This window comes from Schistocerca americana, chromosome 7, assembly GCF_021461395.2.
Source record: "Schistocerca americana isolate TAMUIC-IGC-003095 chromosome 7, iqSchAmer2.1, whole genome shotgun sequence".
Taxonomy (NCBI): Eukaryota; Metazoa; Arthropoda; class Insecta; order Orthoptera; family Acrididae; genus Schistocerca; species Schistocerca americana.
Window position 1 is genome coordinate 394,092,513 of NC_060125.1, and position 15,852 is coordinate 394,108,364.

The 15,852-nt window shown below is 39.5% G+C and overlaps 1 protein-coding gene across 1 annotated transcript in view; it reads left to right on the forward strand.

Annotated features, from left to right (window-relative positions):
* LOC124621816 (probable E3 ubiquitin-protein ligase HERC1) overlaps positions 1–15,327 on the forward strand; it is a 766,600-nt gene extending 751,273 nt beyond the window's left edge. Inside the window, exons 71-72 of the mRNA XM_047147255.1 lie at positions 3,212–3,365; positions 13,520–15,327. Of these exons, the coding sequence (XP_047003211.1) occupies positions 3,212–3,365; positions 13,520–13,723 (358 nt within the window). The 3' untranslated portion in view covers positions 13,724–15,327. The remainder of the gene's footprint in view (positions 1–3,211; positions 3,366–13,519) is intronic.
* Positions 15,328–15,852: the final 525 nt, after the last annotated feature.

Sequence of the window (15,852 nt, forward strand, 5' to 3'; positions counted from 1 at the left end):
CGTCATTTCACCAACACACCCAGTCTTTTTATTTCTCTCCTTTTCTGCTACCCCCCTCCCTACCTCACCCCTGCCCACCATCTAAACCGCAGGAATTCACTGTCCGCCACCCCCACTGTACTATGCCTCTCCCTCTCCACCCCAGCCTCCTCCTTACCTCCACTCAGTCGCCACTCCCATTATACACTGGTGCTGCTGCTTGCAGTGTAGTTTGTCACCTGAGACTGCAGTCATGTGTGCAAGTTGTGTGTGGGTGCGTGTGTGTGGGTGTGTGTGTGTGTGTGTGTGTGTGTGGGTGTGGGTGTGTGTGTCTGTGTTGTGTGTGTGTGTGTTTGTGTGTACTGTTGACCAAGGCCTTAATGGCCAAAATTGTAAGAATCTTTTTGCTGCGTAGATCTGCGGCTCAGCATCTCCGCTATATGGTGAATAGCAGCTTTGCTTCTCTAATATTGATTAGTACTTACTTCGTTCACAGTAGTAGCCAGAGTAGACACTGTTGCAGTTAATCTGTTTCGTCTATCTTCATTCTGATCTCATATATTTTGTCTATTTGAGTCACCAAAAGATGTAATCTGTTCAGTATTTCCATTAAAGGCTCCATGTTCAACCTAGTAGTAGCTGTTGGCTGAACATCCAATTGCTGTTCACTCTGCGTTCTGTAAAACTAAGCACAAGTCCTTACCATACCCCAGTAACAATAAACAAATCTTGCACCTGATCTATCCTTACACTGAATTTACAGTACACAAAAATGAAATATAATACACGTATAACACACAGTACTGTAATGTATCTACTAATCACTAACTACTAGAAGATACATTCAATACATCACATGTTCTTGTTAAAGAGTTTGTGTCTTAGAAGACTGGTACAGGAATCTACAGTCAAAGGCAATTTGCTAATCTTGCTTGTATTAATAATTGTTGGGTCTGGAAGATAGTTTGTGACGGACCATGCTGTTCAGCTACACAAGTATACCCAGCTCCACAGCAAGCACAAAACAAAATTTACAAAACAGAGATTACACACTGTACATCTACATCTATAATCTGCAAACCACTGTTTAGGGTTTCTTCCTGTTCCAATCACATATGGAGCAAGGGAAGAATGATTTTTTGAATGCCTCTGTGTGTGCCATAATTATTCTAATCTTATCCTCACAACCCCTATGTGAGTGATACATAGGGGGCTGAAGTATATCCCTAGAGTAATCAGTTAAATCAAGTTCCTTAAACTTTGTTAATAGACTTTCTCAGGATATTTTATGTGTGTCTTCAAGAATCTGCGATTTCAGTTCCTTCAGTATCTCTCTGACACTCTCCCATGGATTAAACAAACCTGTAGCCATCTGTGTTGCCCTTCTCCATGTATGTTCAATATCCCCTGTTAGTCCTATCTGGTACAGGTCTCACACACTTGAGCAATATTCTTGGATGGGTCGCAGGAGTGATTATTAAGCAATCTCCTTTGCAGACTCATTGCACTTCCCCAGTATTCTACCAATAAACTGAAGTCTACCACCTGCTTTACCCACGACTGAACCTATGTGATCATTCCATTTCATATCCCTAAAAAGTGTTACACCCAGGTATTTGTATGAGTTGTGAAATATACAAACTTCCCCCAAAAGTCCTACTGACCATCCTGTACAATGTTGCCACTTTTTGTGTGGCAACAGAAAAACAAAGGGAGAAGAATTTAAACGGTGATTTACTTCAATGAATATTAAACGTGAAATGTTAAAGTTGGAATGAATATTACTTGAACATTAAGTTAAGTGTTAATGTGTTTCACAAAAAAGTTTTTCCCTTTAATTAAGAGTGCTGACTTTAAATGGATCGAAGCTTTCAGGACTGTCTACTATCTGTATGTTTAACAAGTTTACTTGTAGGATCTAGATTTGTACAGTCACCATAACGATTAAGTGTAGCAAAGCTGTAGCCTCCGCACTCCACACCTCGCTCTACTGCTGTTGCGCATCGCCCTTCTGAAAAGCTTATTTAAGTTTATTTCTCACGTTAGACGTAGATGACCACCTACACTCATAGCACACTCAGGAGTGTATGAATGTAATTGACTCAGTTGTCGGGAGAGAAAATATTAATGAGTTACAGTCCCAATGCAAAAATGTCCTATTATGATGGAACTGGACCACATGCAGGCTCAAATTAACACTCTTGAAGCTGCAGATACAAATGTCTATTTGTGCATGTATGTAAAGTTTGAAGCACAAATTTCCAAAGTTGTTAAAATGATGAAACTGCTCACTCGTGAATAAATGTTTATTTATATAGTTCTCTTTAACAAAAGAACCACTTTCTTATTTCTGTTCACAAGATATTGCACCTCAGCGTGTAAATAAACTTAATTCACTAACTAGTTCTGTAATGACTGCTGCGCAACAGTACTATTAGATCTGCTCCAAAAACATGTCTTTCTATTCCAGTATCTCAAGCCATACTAAAAAATATTATTAAGCTGGTGTCAAGAATGCTGATCGCCTACATCAAGGTTCTTTTTGCAGTCACTTTATTTCGCTGCTGCAAACACGTTAATTCTCAAGTGTGTATACTGCGGAGTTCATTGAACTACAGTGTGTGCAATAAAACACTGTCAACACAGCTGATACACACAACCCATTTCAAAATTATCACATTTCTTGTCTCTTAAACGCGAAATCTTGCCTTTCACAGGTAATGCTTTGACGAATTGAGCTACCCAGGTATGACTTGTGATCCCCACCCCCTCCATAGTATGTAGTGCGGCAAAGGAGTTTTTCACTATGGATATTGTTTTTTGTTTTGCTCCTTTCTTTGCCTTTCATCCTCCAATTTACAAGTATTACATAAGTACGTCACCCACACAAGATATTACGATATTATTTTCTGTGATTTTAGTTTCATTGGTTTCTGTTTTGGCTGTATTTTTACTATTCACTCTTTCAGTCAGACACCAGCATGTAAATTTACACCAGTGAAGCAAAAAATAAAACTGACGTTTTTAAACTGACTGACAGGAAGATTGATGCGTGTTGGAATTCCTGTGTGCACTCCTCTTATAAGTGATCAATATTTTTGATTTTAGAATACACAGTAATATAAACGAATAAAAAGTGTGTCTTTTTTGTAAGCAGGTCCCAGTTATTGTGTTTTATAGTTCTACTCGTAGCACCTTTGAAGTTTATAAAATGTTTGAAATATTTCCACAGATACAGAGAACTGGATGAGAACAATATCCTTGTAAAGTGGCTTTGGGAAATACTTGAAGGATTTAGCAGTGCTGAGAGAGTGCTGTTTATGAGATTCGTATCTGGGCGTTCACGTTTGCCTGCCAATCTTGCAGATTTGTCTCAAAGATTTCAGGTATGGTTATAGTATGAGGGTTGCCCAGTAAATAATGCCCCATATTTTTTTTCTCCGAAATAAAAAATATTAGAAGTGTGACACTTTAGGTGCGAGTTATTTGAAGTTTCCCGCGTGTGTACGCAAAGTTTCAATTTCCTCCGACAGAGAGCGGTGGTGTAGGAATGTTCTAAAATGGCGTCTGCAGGTGACATCCGTCATAAACAACGTGCAGTGATTGAATTTCTCGTAGCAGAGGAAGAAACCGTGGACAATATTCATAAACGCTTGTGCAAAGTCTACGGAACATCTGCAGTTGATAGGAGTACTGTTGGTCGCTGGGCACAGAGGGTGAAAGCATCAGAGGGCGGTGCTGCGGAGCTCCGAGATTTGCCGCGGTCGGGAAGGCCTCCCACGGCTGTCACGCCTGACATGTTGCAGCGGGCTGATGTTATCATTCGACGGGATCGACGCATTACGACTCGACAGAGGCTTATGTCAAAACATTAGACAAACTTAAGCAGCGCTTCCGGCGCCTTGGGCGTCATGTTAACCCACAGGATGTTTTGATTCAGCATGATAACGCTCGTCCTCACACAAGTTTGAGGACTTGTGAACATATCGCGAAAGTGGGTTGGATAGTGTTACCCCATCCACCCTACAGCCCCGATTTGGCTCCTTCAGACTTTCACTTGTTTGGGCCAATGAAGAATTTCATTCGTGGAAGACGTTTTGCCGATGACGAAGAAGTGATTCACGAAGTGACAACCTGGCTCCGTAGGCAGAGTACAGATTTTTACCGGCAGGGAATACACGCTCTTGTGTCTCGCTGGAAAAAGGCCGTCGAACTTGAAGGAGATTATGTGGAAAAATAAAGCAAGTAGACAAAACATCAGTCTTTCACATATGTAAATTTGATTGTTGTGGAATAAATACTTCTGGAGAAAAAAAATATGGGGCATTATTTACTGGGCAACCCTCGTACATTTTTGATACTACTTAAATAAGTTCTTGTTGGAGAGAAGTGTGACAGTGTATTTTGAATGACCTACATTTTGTTATTAGAAAGACAATACCAAAATTTTCTGTTCATATTTAACATTTGGCCTTAGAAATAGATAATGCATTTGCTAAGGAAAAACCAAGGCAGATATTAGATGTGTGTGACTCACCAAGAGGATGTGTGCTATCCAAAGCAGAGTCATTAAAAAACTGTGTGCCTGGTGACGGGGCCAATTAGATACTAAGTTGTGATGAGATGAGGTAGTGAGTGTAAGAACATAAATAAAATGAAAACTTAGAATGATCCAAATTCATCTCCACTCCCTCCCAGTATATGCCTAAAATATGCCAAAAAGCAGATATAAGACAATAACATTTAGATTCTTGGATTTGCAATTTGATAATAAATTGTTCAGGTGTGTCATACCACAAACTGCTGAAACACATAATCAAAGTTTTGTTTGTAATGCGGATATTGTCAGACAGTTGGGAAAGATTCACTCCATAATGTTATAAGGGTCATTTCTTGCGGTAACTCGGCTGTTTTCCTATGCCAAGATAATATAATATGAATTACTTGTGGTGTCAACTGAAGAATGTCCAGCAAAGACCTTTTCACAGAACTGTGGATACCAACTACTCCTTTCCAATATATACTGTCTGACAAAAAATATAAGTTAAGCAACCTGAAGGGGTGGAGGAAATGAAGTGAAACTTCGTGAGTTGGATATGTGAATTTATGTCAGTCATTACAAAGTCAAGTCAAATTTACCAAGAACGTGTCTGTATGGGCCCACTTATCAGTATGATATTGTATGCCCTCTGACCTGAATGCATGCACAGATTTAGTTGCGAATAGTGTCATAAAACCATCATTTTCTGCTTCCACATATGTACTATTGGAGACAGATCTGGGGACCTTGCCAGCCACAGGAGTACTGTAATGTCACTCAGATAATTCATAGAGACACATGCCATGATTGGATGAGCAATGTCCTGTTACAAATGGCACCATGATATTGTCACATGAGAAGTTACACGTGAGGACACAAGATGTCTGTAACGTATCATTGTGCCATCGGAGTTCCCTCAATCACTACCATCCGTGACCTCAAGTCATACCCAATGGCCCATCACACTGTAATGCTAGGAGTAACATCCACCATCACGTCAGGAGTAACATTGCTGTGCCTCTCCAAAACACTGGAAAAATGGAACCTCTTCACATCCACCATCACGTCAGGAGTAACATTGCTGTGCCTCTCCAAAACACTGGAAAAATGGAACCTCTTCCCAGAGTGGCATTGTGCTCGCCAATGAGGGCCATCTAAACAGCCTGTGCACAGGTTGATAATTCCCTAATCTATCTGGTGCTAGTCTCTAACCTTGCACAATCTGACCAGCCAGCCAAATAAAGACTACAATGAGGCCATTTTCTACCTTTGTCAGGTGCTGATAATGCTGTCTCACATGGGTGTATGGCATCTCCAAGACCTTCACAGTGATACTCAATGTCTGATGCTATTCACACCCCATATATACCCTACCAAGCATGGTAACAACGCTGAACACCAACAACACCAAGGCATTGTGGTGGCCATTCTACATGTCAGAGAGAACTGCAACTCAAATCGTTTTCATATTCACCAGTGACGTGTACAAAGTTACACTGACATTTAGCCAGCTCAGTTCATGGAGTCATTACTAGAAATAAGAATAACCTGCATAAAGTCACATATAAGAGGTGGTCAAAGAGTTTCCATTTGAGGGCATTGCTGAAGTGTATATGCAGCACAGCACGACTCCAATGCGAGTATATAAGCATCGACATGTAGGCAAGGGATTAAGGTGGCACCTGTGCCTTTCCGACATGGGTGTAGTAAATGTGGAAAAGTGAACTATGGCAATGTTATTGCTAAATGCATCATAACAGGACTAACATGTTGCTGCTCCTTTCTTGACTGCGAAGGACAAACACCAGTAGACATACACCGGAGAATGAAGAATGTGTGTGGGACAGCACGTCTATTGAATGGTGCACCAAGGAGTGCTGCTGCTTCATGATAATGCACGTTCCCATACCGCAAATGTTTTAGCTGGGAAGTTATGCCAGCTGAAGTGATGGACTCTCAAGCACCTGCCATATAGTCCTGATCTCTCTCTGTGTGATTGTCATGTATTTGGTCCCTTGAAAAAGGCCTTCAGGGACGGATGGTTCCTGTCAGATAAGGGTGTGCAGCAGGCAGTTACAGACTACTTCATGCGCGGGACATAGTGTTTCACCAAACGGGTATCTTCAACCTGGCGCATCAATGGGATGATTGACTTGGTGTCCATGTGGATTTTGCCTGATTGACATACCGATTCTGAACTGTATGAGGCTTCTAACAGAAACTTTCTGATCACCGCTTATACTTTGGTCCCAAAAGGAGTCCATTATTCAGGAACACACATTTTCAGTAACTTGACTGCAGCCATAAAAACTTTATTAGTAGTTAAAGTTCAGTTTAAGAGGAGTCTAAAGCATTTATTAGTGGACACCTCCTTCTGTTCCATTGACAGATTTCGTAGGAGAACTGAGCTGAAGTCAGTTCCATAAACAAAAGACTAACAAAACCACCAAATAAGTGAGGTAAAACAAATTTGGAAAGTAAAAGTAAAGTTGGAGCAGTATAAGTACAATGTACAGTGAAGAATTAAGAAATTATATCATTATTTCACCTGGCACCTAGAACTACATACAAGGGTTGGAACTTTAATAGTGGCAACTATTTATTTACAGTTTGTACAAAATAGATACATGTTTCAAAGTTTTACTGACCTTCAAAGTAGTCACCAGCATTGTGTTTAACCCATTGTCAGCAATGTGGAAGTCGTAGGATGCTCTTAGCAGTGCCAGTTGTGTTGACAGTTCAAGTGGTGCGGTCTATTGCCCAATGAATTTGTAGCAGTTCTGAAGCGAATGCCATGAAGTGTTTCCTTCAGTTAAGAAATCGAGTTGAACTCATGAGGGCTTAAGTCATGGAAGTGCAGTAGCTGGTATAGTACTTAGCAGCCCCATCAGTCAAACAAATCAGTAACAGCTTGCACTGCATTGTCCTGCAAAATGATGGTCAGGTCCTGCAGAAAGTTTCATCACTTCCGTCTCTGAGCTGGTCATAGATTGTGTTCCAAAAATGAACAGCATAGAAACAGAAGTGATGACACTGTCTGCAGGACCTGACCATCATTTTGTAGGATAATGTTCAAGCACGTACAGTGCAAGCTGTTACTGATTTGTTTGACTGATGGGGCTGCTAAGTGCTGTACCACCTACTGCACTCCCCTGACTTAAGCCCTCGTGAGTTCAGCTCGATTTCTAAACTGAAAGAAACACTTCACGGCATTCGCTTCAGAACTGCTACAAATTTGTCGGGCAATAGACTGCACCACTCGAACTGTCAGCACAACTGGCACTGCTAAGAATACCCTAAAACTTCCACATCGCTGGCAACAAGTTATACACAATGCTGGTGACTACTTTGAAGGTTAGTAAGACTTTGAAACATGTATCTATTTTGTATGAGCTGTAAATAAATAGTTGCCACTGGGTCATTCCATCTCAAATCAACTAACAGTCTGAACCTTGATATCTCAGATTTGGATGGATTTTTTTTCAGTTAATGTACCCACTAACACTAGTTTAAATTTGAAATTTTATATTTTTCTGACCTTTGGTTTTTGAGTTTAAAGGGTTTAAAAATAAAAAAACCCTCAGTTTTTGATCAATCGATGATTGTTTTAAAATGCTGTAGCTCAAAAACTATACAACCTAGAGAGCTCAAACTTGTGCCATTGTTTTCCTCTATAAATTCCCTTCAATTTGATATGTAACATGACTATGCTACCTAAATCTGAAAATTTTAAACTATTCCAAAAAAACATTTTTTGAAATTTCCAAAATACGTACCCTCAGATTTTTTTATAAAAATTGTATGTGTTGTCCAGTCTGACTGACTACATGTATGCAAAATTTCAAGATAAGATCTCAATGGGTTATTGTATAAAATAATATTTTACTACCGCAATACACACTAGTGAGGTGAAAAGCAGACTTATTTCTACACTATGAATATTAAGGTAGGCCTATGTAATTGTAACAAACTTAAATTATTATTTTAGCCTTTTTATGCAACATTACCCTCTTATTGTTTGTTAATTCATTAAATGATATTTTAATGTGAGAATAAAATACATAAAAAAATAATAACTTAAGAATCTTACGATTTTATACAACATTCACTTTTTATTATAAAAAAATTTGAGATTTTCATATAGGGTCAGAGCTCTAGTTTTGACCACTACCTCACTTACGGCCATATTGATGTAACGGGGAAGCTACACTGCATCCTTTCATCATATATTATAAATGGGAGGGAAAACTAAAACATCTGCAGTATGTCTTCATATCAGATTGCCTGAAACATAATGCAGTCACTTTCTATGTATTCCAGAAAAAACTGCTAGAAATCATAAAGAAAAACTTGCCTTTTGCACTTAAAAAGTTATTTACTTTTCTGATGGCAGTGCTGCACAATATAAAAATAAGAAAAACTTCCTTAATTTGTGTTTGCATAAAACTGATTTTAAGTTGAGGCAGAGTGGGAGTTCTTTGCAACATCCCATGGCAAAAGCACATGCGATGGCCTTGGCGGAACTGTTAAGCGGCTAGCTGCTAAAGCCAGCTTAGAAAGGCCATATAACCATCAAATCTTAACACCCAAATCAATTTATGTATTTGCCATGGAAAACATAAAAAACATTTACTTTGAATATTGCGCAACAGGGGACTATGAACTGACCAAAGGATACTTACTTCCTCAGTTTAGTGACTCAGAAGCGATTGTGGGAACACAAAAGTTTCACTCATATAAACCCTGCACAAAGAGTCAAATTACTGTCAAGCCTTATCATTTTAGTCTGGATGAGTCTCTTGAATATGTGACAACACTGAACCAAATAACACCATCACATATGGAAAATATAACTGCTGGTTTAGTGACAGTAGCATATGACGACTCTTGGTGGCTAGGATGCATTGAAGAAAAATACAGTGACATGTACTGAATAAATTTTTTACACCCAAAGGGTCCAGCCCAGTCTTTTTACTATCCACAGCCAAGAGATATATTAGATGTACCAGGAAACACTCTTTTACAAACAGCGAATCCAACGACAGCTACGAGAAGAACCTACACTTTAAGTGCTAAAGAAATGAAGTCTTCTCTTGCTTTGGAAAAATATCTTAAAAGTTCTTAAAAGTTCATAAAAGAAGCACGTTTAAATTATGTTACACCTACCCTCACTAAACACTAAGTTGTATAAAAACCATGTGTATTAACTTTGTAAATACCAACTGGTATTAGAAGTACAATTCTATCCATGCAGATATCAACAAGTTAATCTTTTACCCAAGTGAAATTACTTATATGCCAATTTCTGATGTAAGGAACTTGTTCTAAATTATTACAAATAACACTGGAAAACTAAGAAAAAGATAATCTCTGCCATTTACAACTAAGGATGAAGGTGAGTGGCTTTATTCAAAATTTTAACTTGTAGCATGTAGATTACCAATTAAAATGTGTTCACTTCCTTATGATGCATAGTTAAAAGAATCATGAACATTAAATTAAAACAACACTATATCATTTAATGAATTAAGAAACAATAAGAGGGTAATGTTGCATAAAAAGGCTAACATAATAATTTAAGTTTGTTAGAATTACATAGGCCTACCTTAGTATTCATAGCCTAGAAATAAGTCTGCTTTTCACCTCACTAGCGTGTATTGCGGTAGTAAAATATTATTTTATACAAGAACTCATTGAGATCCCATCTCGAAATTTTGCATGCATGTAGTCAGTCAGACTGAACAACAAACACAATTTTTATAAAGAAATCCGAGGGTATGTATTTTGGAAATTTCAAAAAATGTTTTTTTGGAATAGTTTAAAATTTTCAGATTTAGGTAGCATAGTCGCGTTACATATCAAATTGAAGGGAATTTTTAGAGGAAAACAATGGCACAAGTTTGAGCTCTCTAGGTTGTATAGTTTTTGAGCTACAGCATTTTAAAACAAACATCGTTTGTTGTAAGCGTAGGCTTCCGCGGCCGTTGTCTTCTTCAATAAAATTCTTCAGGGTATCAGACCACATCGTCATAATTTAAAATGCGCCAACGTTTCGGCCAGCGTTGCAGCTAGCCTTCATCAGGGCCATACGTTAACTGCTAAATGAACACACTTGGTTCCTTAAATAGCTGCACGAGAAAACCGTGTCGTTACTTGATTGGCTGTAAAAGGAGGAGGAGGAGGGGTGAAAGGTATGCTTTATTGGTGTTTCCTTTATTATCTGTCATTGGCTGAAATAGCTGTTTTCTATTGGTCTTTGTATTAATCCACCCCATTGGAGGAGACGGACGAATAGCGAACAGGTGATGGCTGTGACGTCACACTGTTTCCATGCTGTCCAGAAGCCGGCTGCGGCGTGCCATTCCTTTGTGTGCTCGCGACCATTACTGCGGCTCTCCGCATGTCTGCATGGGCCGCCACGGCTCTGCCGCCGCTGCGTAGCCCTGCTATTGCAGGCAGCCAAGACCTCGGAAGCTTGTACCCGTCCTCTCTATTCATGTTGGCAGGTCTTTTGGCTATTTCTATCGCCTCTCTAATCTTTCTTTTGAAAGTGAGAGGCTGTTTCGCCAGGACGCGGGCTTCTTGAAAAAATATTGGTTTCCCGCACTCGTCTCAGTGTTCCGCCACTGCGGACTTAGTGTGTTGTTTCTGGCGGATATATCTTTCATGTTCCGAGAGCCTTGTGCTAATCGGACGTCCCGTCTCACCTATGTAGACTAATCCACATGCACAACCAATTTCATACACGTCAGCTGTGTGTAGTTTGTCAACTGCATCCTTGGTAGAACCGAGCATGTCTGATATTTTGTTTCTGCTTCGGAAAATTGGTTTGATATCGGCTTTTCGTAGAATTTTGCCAATACGTTCGGTGACCCCTTGTACATATGGTAACACAGCAATGCTCTGTGCCTCCTTCTCCTCTTCCCTATTAGTCTTCTCCCTTGTCGACATGGTGCTGTCTATCATTTACTTCCCATAGCCATTAGTTCCGAAGATGGACCTGAGGCGTTCAAGTTTTGTCTTCAGATGTTCTTCGTCGCTTATCCTGTACGCTCTCTTCGTTAGCGTGTGCAGGGCGGACTTCTTCTGCGTGGGGTGATGGTGGGAGGAGGCGTGAAGGTACCTGTCCGTATTGGTTGGTTTCCTGTACTTTTTGTGGCCAAGTTTACCATTAGGTTTTCGATAAACTTCCACGTCGAGAAAAGGCAGCACCCCATTCTTCTCTGTTTCCATTGTAAACTGAATTTTCCTATGCTGTTGGTTAAGGTGCTTGTGGAAGTTCTGTAACTCCTCTTCTCCGTGGGGCCAGATGACGAAAGTATCATTGACATAGCGAAGCCAACAATTTGGACGTAATGGTGCTGACTGGAGGGCTGTTTCCTCAAATGCCTCCATGAAAATTTCTGCTGCGATAGGCAATAGGGGTGAGCCCATAGCTACACCGTCAGTTTGTTCATAAAATTGACCTCTCCACTTGAAATAGGTGGTCGTCAGACAGTGGCGCACAAGCTCACATATATCAGGTGCCACGCGTTCTTCTAGGATGTTCACAGTATCTGACACTGAGACATTCGTGAATAGGGATTTGACGTCGAAACTAACCATCAGATCTTGGTCCGTAACACGCATTTCCTTTAGGAGAGACACGAAGTGAGTGGAATCCTTAACGTAGGACTCGGTTTGATGCACTAGGTGTCGGAGCCTAGTTGCCAGTTCTTTCGACTAATAGGGAAGAGGAGGAGGAGGCACAGAGCATTGCTGTGTTACCATATGTACAAGGGGTCACCGAACGTATTGGCAAAATTCTACGAAAAGCCGACATCAAACCAATGTTCCGAAGCAGAAACAAAATATCAACATGCTCGGTTCTACCAAGGATGCAGTTGACAAACTACACACAGCTGGCGTGTATGAAATTGGTTGTGCGTGTGGGTTAGTCTACATAGGTGAGACGGGACGTCCGATTAGTACAAGGCTCTCGGAACATGAAAAATATATCCGCCTGAAACAACACACTAAGTCAGCAGTGGCGGAACACCGAGACGAGTGCGGGAAACCAATATTTTTTCAAGAAGCCCGCGTCCTGGCGAAACAGCCTCTCATTTTCAAAAGAAAGATTAGAGAGGCGATAGAAATAGCCAAAAGACCCGCCAACATGAATAGAGAGGACGGGTACAAGCTTCCGAGGTCTTGGCTGCCTGCAATAGCAGGGCTACGCAGCGGCGGCAGAGCCGTGGCGGCCCATGCAGACACGCGGAGAGCCGCAGTAGTGGTCGCGAGCACACAAAGGAATGGCACGCCGCAGCCGGCTTCTGGACAGCATGGAAACAGTGTGACGTCACAGCCATCACCTGTTCGCTATTCGTCCGTCTCCTCCAATGGGGTGGATTAATACAAAGACCAATAGGAAACAGCTATCTCAGCCAATGACAGATAATAAAGGAAACACCAATAAAGCATACCTTTCACCCCTCCTCCTCCTCCTTTTACAGCCAATCAAGTAACGACATGGTTTTCTCGTGCAGCTATTTAAGGAACCAAGTGTGTTCATTTAGCAGTTAACGTAAGGCCCTGATGAAGGCTAGCTGCAACGCTGGCCGAAACGTTGGCGCATTTTAAATTATGACGATGCGGTCTGATACCCTGAAGAATTTTATTGAAGGAAACATCGTTTGATCAAAAACCAAAGATCAGAAAAATTTGAAATCTCAAATTTAAACTAGTGTTAGTGGGTACATTACGTGAAAAAAAAATTGCTCCAAATCGAAGAGGTCATGACTCAAATCATGTAGTACAATTGGCTGATTTAACATGGAATGACCCCACTATTAAAGTTCCAACCCTCATATAAAGAACCTATATGGCAGCCACACTGTTACTATGGGTATTTTTGCAGTGTATTTAATGTTTACATAGGATTTAATAAGTCGTAGTGGTGAGATCAGTACAATGGTAAACAATATGTCATTCCTACTGAAGTTTTAATTAATTGTGTTTCAGGTGATGAAGGTAGATCGTGCACCAGATGGCCTCCCTACAGCACAAACATGCTTCTTTCAGCTCCGGCTTCCTCCTTATACCAGTCAAGAAATAATGGCAGAGAGATTACGCTATGCAATCAATAACTGTCGATCAATTGATATGGACAATTACATGTTGGGTAGAAATGCTGATGTAGGTCATGGATCAGATGATGAGTACTGAAAAGACTGATGTGGAGGCACCAGAGTCAACGTCAAGAATTTATGAGCTGTGTTTTTGTCGACATGCTATGATGATAAGCCATCATCATTCTGTGATATATTGAAGTCTCATTTTGATTAAATGTGTTACAACCTGCAGGGTGACATTCTTTGTGTTTGCTGAAGTAGCTAGTAGTAAGTTCCATACACTTCAAAATACTTCTTTGTTGGCGAAAGTTAAGGTTATTTTCATTAAGATACTATTGTCTTTCTCCCCAGGTTGTTCCAGTGTAAGATACATCTCACATGTAGGGAGTAAATTCAAAAACTAAATAAACAGTCCATATTATTTCATATTACTGACAAAAATACTGCATTGTTTTGATTTGCACCTGAAGCTGTTGCGTAACACCCTTGTGTTTGAGAGTAAATAGTACAAAATCCAGATGCACATATTAATTAAGTTGAAAGTCACAAATTTATGCAGCTGTCATAATTTTTCCTCTGAGTATTAACCAGAGAGCCTGTTGTGCACCCTACTATTGTTTGACACACGCAAAATGGTAATAATAATATTTTTAACACAGTTTGAAGGAATAATGAAGTGGAAGTGAGACAGGTTACTTTAGCAAGTGATCATATGTGCAGAGAAGTTGAACAGAACTATTTTTTTTAATCATTTTGTATGCAGTTGAGAGTCATGAGATGTAAGCATTATTTATAATAAAAGGAAGAAGCTGTTGTTTACTGAGTTAATTTCTGTAACATACAGCAAGTCTTGTTTTTGTGTATGTGAACTTAAAAAACGACCCACTAAAAGTTTGAAAGTTGTCTTGTCTAATGAATGCCTGTGATTCATTTTTAGCTTAATATAACCGAAAATGCTAGGTGATGTTGAATTGCTTCATCACACATGTGTAAATATGTCTGAGATAGAATTGTTGTACTGTTTGTTTAATTCCCACTTTTTGTGAGCAAAACTTGACATTGTTTGGTGTTTTGTGTGTGTGTAATTTTTTTCTTCTTCTTTTGTAATTAAAAGACAATGTTAGCATCACAATGTTTCTGTAAAATGCAAATCTTACGAATGATGGAATGCATTATTGTTAAACTACATTCCTAACAATTTATCAGTTGTACACTTCAGAGTAGAAAGGAAATAGGGAATGGCAGACAGTACCTGATAGTTCATGAGTGATATTTGCCAAAAATATTAATGTTGCCGCATTGTGATTCCAACTATTTGTTTATAATAATAATAAAATGTACACTTACATTTGTGTTGACATGACTTGTGAGTAAAAATACATAACTTGTTCATACATTCCATTGGTATCTCATTTCAGTATTCTTTTTTTAAGCATAATAGGCAGTATTTATTGATAAAAACTTAAAACTCAAGTGTGACAGTTCAGATAAATTTATAAAACTTAGTACATAAAATAAGCTGCATATTGTTAGACTGTGCTTTTGGACATGGTCAATGCCCAATTCTGATTCTAAATAAGAATATTAGGGCTGCAAGTTAAAAACCACCAATTGCTGATTTTCATTAATCATGTTCTGTTCTATTCTGTCTTCTTTGACCCTTGTTCCTGAATAAATACTGGAACAAACCATTTAAAATTACTCTTTTTTTTATCCTCCAACATTTCCTCTCTTGCTGGAAGACATATTTTATTTATTTATTTTTAGTAGTAGTATGTCAGCTCACTATTTCCAGCAGTAATGTTACATTGAATGAGAACTATTTCCAAAGCAGGACAGGTAACCTGCAACAAAGTGGTTTTATGGGGAATAAGTTGCTCATGGGATAATTTGTATGATGGCAACTGAGGTATTGAAAAGAGCATGTCACATTAGTTTGCATGCACCCTAAACTCGAAACGGAAACTTCAACAATGTGGTAAAGTCAAAACTGAATTTAAGAACTGAAATATTATTTGAAGGGATCTGCCAAGTCAGCTAGAAAAGTATAACAAAAAAAATTGTCTTCAGTGAAACTGGTCCGTAGTCTGCATAATTCAGTTGTTTCTAGTTGCAAATTTATCTTACGTGCTGTGATCTAACAGAAAAATGAGGTTAATGTAACCCCAAAGGGAGGGGGGAGGGGGTTGGGGGGGGGGGCTGATGAATGATGACCGTGTGCCT